Genomic DNA, 12,311 nt, shown 5'->3' with positions numbered 1-12,311 from the left:
GGGGGGGGGAAACATTGGAGAACCTGTGGGCTATATTATGTGAATTTCTGTCAAAGGTTCTTGTCAACTAAAAAGGATGTGCATATTTTTCACCTGAAATTTACATGTAGATTAAAAAAATTCAGAGATTTAAGCCCAATGAATGAAACTTAAAATGCTCATTTCTGGCTGGTTTATGTTCAGAGTAAATGTACATGTTTTGTATTATGTTTACAGTAAATCTAAGCTGTTTCGTATATTATCAAGAAAATGCAATTGCACTAAGCGCTGTTCGTTACAATATTCTGTCTTCCTTTCCTCCAAAATTCCGATTTCTCATTATTTTTGGAAAACAAGTTCTGCCTTGGTATTGCACCCATTTTCTAGATACCAATGGAAACATCAAGTCCAGATATCTACGAGACACATTTTAGGGTACAATTCAGTAAGTAGCTTGGATTGTTATGGGTCTTTGATTTTTTTTCACAGATACAAAACTCTAATGTGATGCTTGAATCCAAAATCTATAATCTACAGTGCAAAAGCTGCCATAAAAAGGAATATTTTAAATAATTGCCAGAAGGTCACTAAAGACGAGATTAGATTTAGTGCTTTTTTAAAGTGATATTTTTAAAAACCTTAAATGTTTGTTCATCCCCAGATTTGAATTTTGTGAACCTGCTTTTGTAGTTGGCAACTGCTTGCAAATATCATCAGACAGTCATCAGTATGACCGGATTTACTGTGGAGCTGGTGTACAAAAAGACCATGAGAACTACATGAAAATATTGTTGAAAATTGGAGGCATTTTAGTTATGCCTATAGAAGATCAGGTAATTGAATATGTTTTTCTTGTTGTGTGTGTTTAATTGTAACAGATCAAAAGTAGTATGGATTGTGGACTCTTAATAATGACTTTCCTGTTGTCAGTTGCCTCAGTACAGTGAATACAATGGTATTTTGTAAACCTTGGAGCTGAGAATAGCAACATACAAACCATAAACTTACATAAACCTACTGTTCCCTTTCCATTGACCTCCAGAGAAATCACCAGTCGTTTACAGTGTAGCCTGTTGGGGCAGTTCCTCACCCTTCCTCAGTGAATGTTGTGTTTTGACATTCCTGACAAAGCCATTCCCTGACTATGTAATACTGTTGTGCCACTTAAACTGAGTAGCCAGTTTACGCCACCAAAACCATATAGGGACAGGAGTGTTCAATAGGTCCTCTGTTCTGCTCTCAAACACGTTTTCCATTCCTGTTCTTAAAGTAACTTTGCTATCAAGGCAACATCATCCTGAAAATTCAGCCAGCTTAAAAATACACTTTGATTGGTGACCACTATCCTTTAAGTGTTACTATGGTTATTTGTAGTTTGATGTTCAGCGAATCTCTTAGCTATAGTTATCAAAAGCTCAGTTTATATGTTATGAAACGACATAGCGTTGACTTCCTTGTGACTGGATCCCACGCTGCTTTGGTAACATTTGAATAATACAGTTGCACGAGGCAAGTATATCATATGAGAAATCTCACATGATTTCATTTGTTAGAAGTACCAAGGGATCTAGCAAAGAAGTAAGTGTTGCCCCATCAGTAACTCAGTAACTTGTTTTAGGAATTGGCCCTAAAACAAACCACACAAAACAGAAACTATGGATTTGGGATAAATATATATTTAAAACATTGTAATGCTCTGTGTACAAGCAAACTGGGACTTTTTCTTTCCTTTTCAATCAAGGACAGAATGTTTTGGAAAGCATGAAACATTTAGTGACACAATAATACTTAGTACTTATTTTTCATTCATAGATATCAAAGAGCTTTTCTACGGTGAGTAGAATTATCTCCATTGTATAGATGGGGATGTATAGGTACACTGATACATGACTTGCTCAAGCTGATAGTATCCCTAAGAAGATTGTGTTGCTCAATAATTAAAAAAGCACCTTTGTAGTATGAACGCTCATTAAATGTCATAAAACTGTTTTATAATTTATCCATAATACCAAACAGCTCATTCTATTGTTATATGTTAGGGTAGTATGAATGCTTTTTAAATTGAGAGGTTTACATCATACCACTCTTGTTCCATAATCATTGATGTCTATCCATTGGGAAAACCAACACTGGACTGAAGCAAGGGCTTTCAAAATAAATAGTTGTACTGCTGATCTACCCAGAGAATTGCAAGCTTGATACATTTGCAGGGAAAAGGAGATAGGTACTGCTAAAGTATTGAGAAATAAAAAAAACCCATGAAAACTGCTGTAATTTTGTCTTGTAATTCCATCCTTGGCAAAGGAAGGCCTCCCAGGCAAATGTTTGTACTCCTGATTAGTAATATGGACACTTATCCTTTTTTATTAGATGTACAAAACTAGTTTTGACTATGTATCTTTAATTTCTGGGTATTGTGTATATTAGTATATGTATTTAAATACTCAATTGTCCTGGGCAATTCATGGATTTGCATGCTTCCGATTTCAGTCACTTATATAATTGTACTAAAACATTCTAAAAGCAGGTGGATTGACTTGGTTTACATCAGCATAGCATACTAATATAGTCATGCAAACCTTTTCAAAGTTAGCAGATTTCTGAGTACAGAAAGTGTTTCTAAAAGTAAACGGAATTATGTGAAATATGTTTGAATGCAGCATAATAAATGTAGGTTCCCTGATCCTCCAGTTTTTAAATACTTTCTCCTCTCAAGGTAAAGAGTACTAGATAGTGGCTCACTTTGGATGATCATATCTTGGCTTATTAAGCTGAAGTATGAACAGACTTTTAGCCTCCGCACACAGCTGCTTCATGGCACAAGCAATCAGACCAGCTAGCTTCTAATTAATCGTAATTCTTTGAGTGGTCCCTATGGAGCCACACCATGAGTTTTGTGTCTCCGGAGAGATTATTTTGAGAAGATTCTGTAGCTAGGCTAAAGTTTTCTTTCTCCCTGCCTGTTTGCATCTTTCAAAATCAGTGCTGCTAATGCTAGGACACATCATCAACCAATTTGACAGCAGTCATGGGTGTGGAGTGCCTGATTAATTACTGTTTGGACCAGGAGTCCAGATTCACTTGTTACTGGCCTCCTGAGGACCAAGGACTACTTTATGCAAGAAGGGCATTGATATGCCCATTATCCCTTCTGCAGAGAAGTTTAGTAATGTACCAACTATGGACATTCAACAGCTGTCTGGAGTTCCTTCTGTACAGGTTATGAAGAATCCTGAGTTCTCTCAGTTATGGTCCAGAAAAATATTGCCAACAGAACACTTGGCTATAAGGCATTTCCTAGGGGCTTGCACCACTGAGCCCTCCAGCCTGCACTCATGTTACAGAAGGGTTTGTCAGTGTCCTTCTCTTCTGTGACCTATGTTCAGGTGGCAGTATGCACTCTAGTCTTATCACTCATGATAGTTAACGCTTCCTTCACCTCCAATAGCTAGTGTACTTTAAGTGCACACTGGCCATACCCAATGATGGTTAGGGGTGAAGTCCTGCTTGGAACACCCCTACCCTTTCTTCCACAGGTGGTCTATCTGATTGACTTTCACTACCTGATATTCCTCCTGGTAGTTTTCTCTGTCCAGCCTCAGAACTAAGGATTCCCCCCCCCTTTGTATATCAGCATTTTGCCAGCCTATTTCTGATTGGCTAGCATCAGACCGACTATCTAGTTTTTAATCCTCCATAGCAAGGAGATGTTTGGTACACCAGTTACTGCTCAGTTATGTGCTCACTGTGTGTTCTTCACTGTTCTACATCTGCTGCAACCTTGCAACAGTCCCGCTCTGTAGCAGTAGAATTCCTTGAAAGTTGTTACTGCTTCTCATTTTTCCTTAGAAGAGTCTTGTCAGGCCTCTGCAAGGTTCCAGCTCTTGACTTTTTTAGGTGGATGCCTCCTTCCAATGGTTCTTGCTCAGCTTTCTTCTGTTCTTGTGGCTACCAGCTTCAGTAACTGTACCCATATGTGTAGCTATGCAGAGACCACAAAGGAGTGAGACAGTTTGCTAACAATAATTCTTAAGAGTGGTTATATGTGTAGACACACAACCTTCCTTTCTTTCCTGCTGCCGGTATTGGTATCCCTAGGAATTTTCATTGTTTGTGGGTCACTGCATCAGTCAAAAATTTGAACTAAGCAGAAAGCCATGCCCCTTGATGTGTGCACATAAAGGGTGGGAGTGGGGTGGCTACCCAAACACTAGCCTAGTTATGGAATCTTCCAGAAAGGCAGGTACAAGTGCAGAACCTGTAAGTGTGTCTGCAAACATGACTCAAAGAACTACATTTATAGGTAAGCAACCTGTCTTTTCCCATTTCATTTGAACCAAGAAATTATGGTTACCAATTTTGGAACAACAATATTGGTTAATATCCTGAAATGTTTCAAGCTGGGAATCATAGTTTCCTGGTTCAACTAAAGCAGGAAGTTATGGTTAATTAGCGAATAAGTGGTTTAATCACTCAAGGAGTACAGGGAATGGTGGGTGGGACAAAAAATTCATTCACATCTCAGTTGATTTAACCAATTTCTGATTGTCCAAATGCGGCCAGGGACCTCATTCACGTGTAACAATAAAGTATGACTTGTTGTTACATGAACCAGACTGTACAAGCTTTGGACTTGCATGTTCTTCCTTCCTCCTCATGTTGTCAGGAGGGGTTTCATTTCCATTTTCAATTAACCACAGTTTAGTGTTATGTCTGAATTCTAAACTGTGATTAATTTTAACTATGGCTTATTGAAACAAGCTATAATTGTTTCAGTAAATAATATTTAAGACTAACAGTTTGTTCTGGTACAGTCAAACAAACTGCTTGGGGGGAAAAGCAGAAGCTTCTGGCCTCACAGGTCCACTGAAAGAGGAAAAGGAAGGGGGGAACATGTGAACTTGGTGCTTATCCTTGTGATGATAAACCATAGTTTGTTGTGTCCGACAAGACCAGCATGTGAGAAATGAACACAGGTGTAGATGAAACCATGTATTTTAATTGCTTTGTGTCTCAAACTGGAATGATTCCATGCAGCTAACCCAAATACTGAGAACTGGACAAAATACTTGGGAAAGCAAAAACATCCTTGCTGTTTCATTTGCTCCACTTGTGCAGCCAAGCAAGAGTGAAACCAGCAAAAATGATACTGTGGGACTTCGTAAGTACTATTTTATTGTCCCTTTCCCTTGTGGCACAGCTACTGTTTGCTACTGATGACACTTAAGTCAATATTCTTAATGCTGTGTTAGAATGTGTCCCTTAGACAAAAAAAGGTTGGTTGTGATGGCTACTCTTGGTTAACATTACTGGCACATCCACAAGTTTGGCTGGATCCTAAGCCAAGCAGAGTTCTGCATGCAAAGCAGAGATTTTCAGGGATGGCATGGGAGGTGGCAGGGGGGGATTGCATTTGGAAGGGGGGAATCAGGGACACCTCTGTACACGAGTGCTGATACAAGCAACCTTTTTTTTTACTGAGCATGTGCAACATCAATGTTAAATTTCTTAAATTAAAAATCAGCCATGGATTTTTAAAAAAACTTTTAAACTGCAGAAGATGAAGGTCAGAGTATGGGGCAAGGTCAGTGATAGGATTACAATTACTCTGTGAACATGGCTGATTTTTAATTAATTTCAAAAAATTATGAGACCACTGACAGAAAAAAGTCCAACTAGGGGCCTGAATTGTTTTTCCTCTTGTTTTATGCTCTTGATTCTCTCTGGCTGTTTTGTGTATCACCATGAAAACGTAGAGGGTTGTTAAGCAAGCATTTCTGAGTTCAGGACTATAAGTTTTGTAAGGTTTTGCTTTGAAATGTTCTTATCAGAAGCATGAAAATTGTGTTTTAAATTATTTTTAAAATATGTGTTTTAAATTTTGTATTTGTTTTGGTGTTTTTGATTGCTGTAAACCACCCAGAGAGCTTCGGCTATGGGGCAGTATACAAGTGCAATAAATAAATAAATGGGGGTATTTTCCATTTAACATTGTGGAATGCAAAAAATCCATTCTGGCTATAGTATACAGCCACTCTCATGGCTGTATAATTAAATTGGTGTCCATGGCACATTCCTACTACTATGTATTATAAATAATGTCTTCTTAATAATAAAGAAGGAAAATGGATGACACCAATAAGCTAAACATAGATTTATAAGGGTGGGGAGTGGAGGGAAAATTCAATTCAGTTTACGTGTAAAGCCAAGTTTATCAAATTCACACTTTGTGAAACAATGTGAGAACCGAAACACGGCCATCCTTCATAATTTGCATTTATCTGAATTTTGCGATGTAGTTCTTGAACCAAACAATGCCTACAAAAATGCATATATTAGGGGGAAAGATATATAATTAGTGTAAATAACATACAAATATGCATTATATTAAGAAAAATTGCTTGTAAAATGTGTACATTAGTCAAAACTGCAGACAAAAATGTGTTTGTTAGGAGAAATGTGCACCAAAATGCTGAAGTATTTTCATGAGGACTTTAAAAAAATTCATATTGCTATGGAAACCTGAAGAACTGGATTTTAGACTGGAAAAAATTAGAAATGGAGATAACTGAAATTGACAGATCCTTACATTGTAATGAAGACAGATATGGTTCACATGTAACACTAAACTAGTGTTTATATATATATATACATAACCTAGTGTGAATGAGCAAACGTATGGGTCCCTAGAGTGAAGATTGCAGCCACTGGTCCTGCTGTTGCTGTGCTACCCAGGACTAAGCCATTGGTTTGGCTTAGCATTATATCAACTCATTTTTGTGGTTCTTCTCACTCCAGGCAAACCATGAGCTGTAATCAAGGTTTGTTCTTTGTTTACCACTCATTGTTTATCTGGGAGAGTCGAATCATGAGCCCAGATTCAAATGTAACACTGACCCAAACCTTAGCCCTGGGTAGCACAGCAGCAGGACTAGGGAAGGGGTGCAGCAGCGGCTGCAATCTTCACTCCAGTAGTTTAAATGTTTGCTCATTCATGCAAAGTCGTGATTTGACTTAGTGCTATGTGTGAACTGAGTTACAGATGTGTTTAAAATGGTTTAAAATGCATGAGGAGGAGAAGCTGTTTGAACTGCAATATAACTACATGGACAACATCAATCAAATTTAGTGGAAGATAGTCACAAAGAAGTGACTGTGATATTTTTGACACCCCCACCCTTATTATTAGGTAGGGCAGACTTTATGTCATAACACAAACTGCTACTGAGTGTCCATTTCAAAACTAGCCTGCCATGCATCATGTTTCAGTGGGCCTACTACTACCATTTCAAGGAAAAATAAGTCTCAAATCGTGTTGCTCATAGTACTTGTTTCATTTTATCTGGATCCCAGCCAACGTAATTGATTGTTCAGCATTGAAATCATACTAGGTCTCATCAATTTTCATAGTATGTGGTTCTTACCTTTACCTCTTCCAAATATTTTTACTTTACCTAGCCCAAAATGTGCAATCTTTCTGGATTTCTCATGACATTTTGCAGTATTGCTTTTGTTTTGCCTTACAAAGCAATCCTAACTTTCTTTTTCGTTTTAGCCCCTTGTGCTGTTAGGAATCTACAGGACTTGGCTCGGATCTACATTAGGCGTACTCTTAGAAACTATATAAATGATGAGATGCAAGCCAAGGGTATTACTCCAAAGCCTCCACCAAAACGTAAACGCAGACGGTGCCGTAGGCGCAGGATTAACACCTATGTGTTTGTAGGCAACCAACTCATTCCTCAGCCTCTAGATAGTGAAGAAGATGAAAGGATGGAAGACGACAACAAAGAAGATGATGATAAAGATCACAGTGAAACCTTGAAGCCAGAAGAACCCCCAAGAAATTTATTGCGGGAAAGAATTATGAGTCTGCCACTCCCTGAATCTCTAAAAGCCTACTTGACATACTACAGAGAAAAATAACTTGTTTTAAGTAGAAGTAATAATGCCTACTTGATAGTTCCATTCTTGAAATGTAGCATTTACTGAGGAAAACATGGACAAATTCCAGTAGTCTTTGAATGAGACTAAAGTGAGTGATGACATGAAACATAACTTGTCTTAACTTTGCTACAAGGACTTGCATTTAGCAGTAAACTCCTATTTTAAATCCATTTTTCGTTACCTTTTGAAAAAATACTCTTTTAACTCTGGTAGAAATATATTCCAAAGCAGTATACAGCACTAATTAAGAGTTTGCATGCGATAAATCTCTTTTGCACTCTGACAAATCTGTATTGATGAAAGTTAGTGAATTTTTTATGTGTGAATTGAATAACTACTTTCAGACATCAATAGGAACTATCTGCATTAATTCTCCAAAAGAAGTTCTTGAACATGCAGACAGTTAATTTCATTGAATTGGAACCCTTTATTTTACCATGGCTGTATTGCAATCATCGTTCCTCTGTTGATGTGGTTGTATTCAAAGGAATACATGAGTGCAATAACTACGTGCAGACATTGAATGAGCTGGCTTTAATGAAATATGAACTTTCGAGTTCAAAAATGTTTTATGGTCCTGCTACACTTCTTTATATATTTTGCCAAAAGATCTCAAGAAAAGTGACTGCTTCTCTCTCAGAGCCTTAAAAAAACCCTTCAGTTAACTATATAAAGTTTTTTAAAAAATGTATTACAACCCTGTTTCTTTAACACCAGCCTATGATAGTCAAAATTTCTCAAACTTTCCAGCATTTATGAAAAAGTATTTAGTTTCTTTTTAAAAAATTCATGGTACAGAAAGCATATTTCATATATAAACGTAATTTAGGTTTAACTATTTTCTACTTTATAGAGTAGAATATGTAAAAAGAGTACTTTGTGTTGCTTATTTGCATAGCTGTAATGGTAGATTTTTTTTTTTTTAAAGATAGGTTAAGGAGGTGCACTTTACATGGATTCTGTACTTATTTATCTCTGCTAAGGCAAGATGTTTGGTTCCTACATTTGGTATTGTTACTCGTCCTGTTGGAAATTATTAGTAGCATTGCAGACTTGGAGGATGACATTGCTTGACTGTATTCCATCTGCTAGCTCCCCCCTCCCCCAGTTTATTTAATGACATTGTTTGAAGGGATTGTTTATCTTTTTGCATGATGGAGTATGTAATTTTCACTAGCATTATAATTTAGTGTAAAATCAGTGAAATAAAATGGAGCTCAACATATGCTGTAAAAACTGCAACTGTTAAGGACACCTTATTTGTTTGGACCCAATCAAAAGCATTCCTTAGGGACAATTTACTCCCTGCACAATTTATTATTCTAGTTATATCACTACACAATGAAAATTGTTGAAGTGAAATAAAATCAGAATATATGATGAACATTTTTCATTTTCTCATAGCCCGATAGTTCATAGATGATAACTAGTTAAACTGCATCTGATCTAGCAGTCATGTTTTGTGGCAGCCACTTTACAATGTAAATAATATCTTAATTGGTCACTGTCTATGATATATATAGTTTTACTTAACAGGTTAGATCTCATGCTTTAATTTGCTAAGTAAAGTATTTTGTATATCCAATAACAATTCAGCTCTATAAAAACAATTCTGGTTTAACTAGCTTGTTGAGTTACAAATTTACACTAATGAATATATACTTGTTGCTAGAAATAAGTATGCCAGCCTTATTTACAGCAATAAAAACTGACAAATAGTACGGTATCCTGTTGCTGTAAAACTACTGCAGTAGTTTTGAAGGTTTACCTGTGGGAAGCATTGACTGAAGTCACATCTATTTTATTTTATTAGAAGGAATGAAGTTTTATGCATTCTGAAATTCAAGTTATATCTTGTCTTGGAATTTCATCATCCTTTTAGAATTTTTCATATTTGCTCAATCTTCACAGATTAAAATGTTAAATAATTTTTCAACAAGAAACCTTTAGCCAGTAGGCTTTGGAAGAATGACTTCATGTGTTTTTCCATTCTGTTGTTCAAATAGACAGTAGATTAGTTATGAATATGTATTATGTAATTATTGGAGTCACAGAAGCAATGTTTCTTTTGTGTTTGTGGGTTTATTTCACGTTCTTGGATTTATATTTACTTTTAAAATAAAAGTGTAAAAATGCAAAATGAATCAAAATTAAACTTTGTCATAATTACAATATGTCTGGTGAATTTGTGTTGATCAAAAACTTCAATATTTCCATATGTTTGTTTGTTTTGCTTAGTGGCTTGTTTAGTTTGAGAATTGCACACTTAAAATATATAAACAATATCATTATGGTTGAAAGCACTTAGGTTCTTCAGGAAGCTTCAACATCATTACATTACAGTGCTGCTGGTGTATATGACAAAACGTAGAACAACCTGTCACTACCTTGCACAAGGACTACTAACTCAATAACAAGCCACAGGCGCTAGAACTGACCTGCTGGAGTGACTCTTCTTAAATTTCCAGAGTAGTTGCTGCTACTCCATGGTTGGATTCTGTACCACACAAGTAAAAATTTTCTCCCTCTCTCATAACACTAGAATTCATGGACATCTAATGAAGCTGAATGTTAGATTCAGGACAGACAAAAGAAAGTACTTCTTCACACAGCGCATAGTTAAAAGATGGAATTTGCTCCCACAAGAGCCAGCTATGGCCGCCAACTTGCATAGCTTTAAAAAAGGATTTGACAAATTCATGGAGGGCAAGGCTGCCAGCGGCTACTAGCCATGAAGGCTATGCTCTGCCTTCACAGTCGGAGGCAATATGCTTCTGAGTACCAGTTGTTGCAAACCACAGGAAGGGAGAGTGCTGTTGTGCTCAGGCCTAGCGTGCGAACTTCCCACAGGCATCTGGTTGGCCACTGAAAACAGCATGCCGGATTAGATGGGCCACTGGCCTCATGCAGCACACTCTTCTAATGTGTTGTTTTGCTTACCATTTATATACCACTTATATTATACAAACTCTTAAGTTATTTACAACATAAATTAAAACAGCAAATATAAAGAAACCCAAGGCATTTCTACATTCTATAAAATACAATTAATTAAATTAAATATCTTCAGCATAGGAGTTGCCAATCTTTTGGGAGCAGAGGCCACTTTTCAAATTTTGAGTGTGTGTGGGGGTCACCAGTCACAAAAAGGCTGCTGGGTGTGTGTGGCATAACACAAAATTAGAGAGTAGTCATGGTGAAACTTTTCTCATATGTATATTCATAATTGAAAAGGCTTGACCTGTTGAATTTCTGCCTACCACACAGCTGTTGAAGGCACAAGAACCCTGTTTTTCCTCATTGCCTACCATAAACCAAAGCCTAGACTGCCATTCTGTACCCACTTACCTGGAAGTAAAAGTTTTCACATTTGCCTTTTGGTGGGGAGGGGAATTCTTTAACAGTCATTCACACTTACTGTATAGTAGTAACTACAGAAAATAACTTCTACGTACTACCTGATCTCAGGTGAAACCAGCACAGAAAAGATGCATCCTTGTTGCTAGGGTAAAAAGGAGAAACTATGGCAATTCCAAGGACTAGGAAAAAGACAGAAGCAGGTAAGGTACACTACAAGGGAGGGCAAAACAGCAACTCTTTAGGACCCTATTGCCTGGTGTCCAAACAACTCACTTATCAATGACATCTCTGAATTCATTCATTGGCTAATAATGCTGACAGGCAGGAACAACCAGGCCGTCTCATTTTATGGAAAATGCTTAGAAGAGTACCTGCATGGGTTGTTCCATAACTTTTATTTTTAGGAGGGGCTAGAGATGTATTTTTTTTTATGAAAGCTCTGATTGGACTACCTAAGGGTACTGCTAGAAGACTTTGCCATCACACCTGCAGGTGACAGGTGTGTGACCTCTGCTTTAGTAATATAAACTACACATAAAAAGCTACAAAATACAAGGACAATGATAAACATACTAACAGCTAAACAAAATATCCTCTAAACATCAGGAAGAAAATATTACAAGTAAAAATAAGCTAAAAGTATAAATTCAGCCTTTTAAAATATGATAGACAATTAAACTACAGAAAAATGGCTCAGTTCCCAACCACCATACATCAACCATTCCATTTAACAAACTACTTAAATTCCCAGCCACCTTATATAGCAACACACAACTTAATCTAAGTATAGCTGGAAATATTTAGTTCACCCAAGCACACCCTTACACGATCAGCACACTCAAATCTATCAAACACATCAATACTGTAAATAAATATGCTCACGCTTATTATTCTAGCACACCCTCAAATCACACTCTCCACAATCTACCAAGTAATCACAATCCAAGTTCACATCCTCAGTCAACTCGCATATCTACCCCATGAAAACCAGGCAAACCTGGATAAATACACAAGCAAGCAACAAT

At 37.0% G+C, this 12,311-nt stretch overlaps 1 protein-coding gene across 7 annotated transcripts in view; it reads left to right on the top strand.

Annotated features, from left to right (window-relative positions):
* Positions 1-10,098, top strand: part of PCMTD1 (protein-L-isoaspartate (D-aspartate) O-methyltransferase domain containing 1) — a 74,396-nt gene extending 64,298 nt beyond the window's left edge. For all 7 annotated transcript variants that reach the window (XM_061598640.1, XM_061598604.1, XM_061598659.1 and 4 more), the window contains 3 exons: positions 641-812; positions 5,017-5,140; positions 7,535-10,098. In XM_061598640.1, the coding sequence (XP_061454624.1) occupies positions 641-812; positions 5,017-5,140; positions 7,535-7,905 (667 nt within the window). In that variant the 3' untranslated portion in view covers positions 7,906-10,098. The remainder of the gene's footprint in view (positions 1-640; positions 813-5,016; positions 5,141-7,534) is intronic.
* The last annotated feature ends 2,213 nt before the right edge of the window (positions 10,099-12,311 follow it).

The sequence above is a fragment of the Rhineura floridana genome, chromosome 1 (genome assembly GCF_030035675.1).
Source record: "Rhineura floridana isolate rRhiFlo1 chromosome 1, rRhiFlo1.hap2, whole genome shotgun sequence".
NCBI lineage: Eukaryota > Metazoa > Chordata > Lepidosauria > Squamata > Rhineuridae > Rhineura > Rhineura floridana.
The sequence above is the reverse complement of the archived record's forward strand: the minus strand, read 5'-3'. Positions and strand labels throughout refer to the sequence as shown.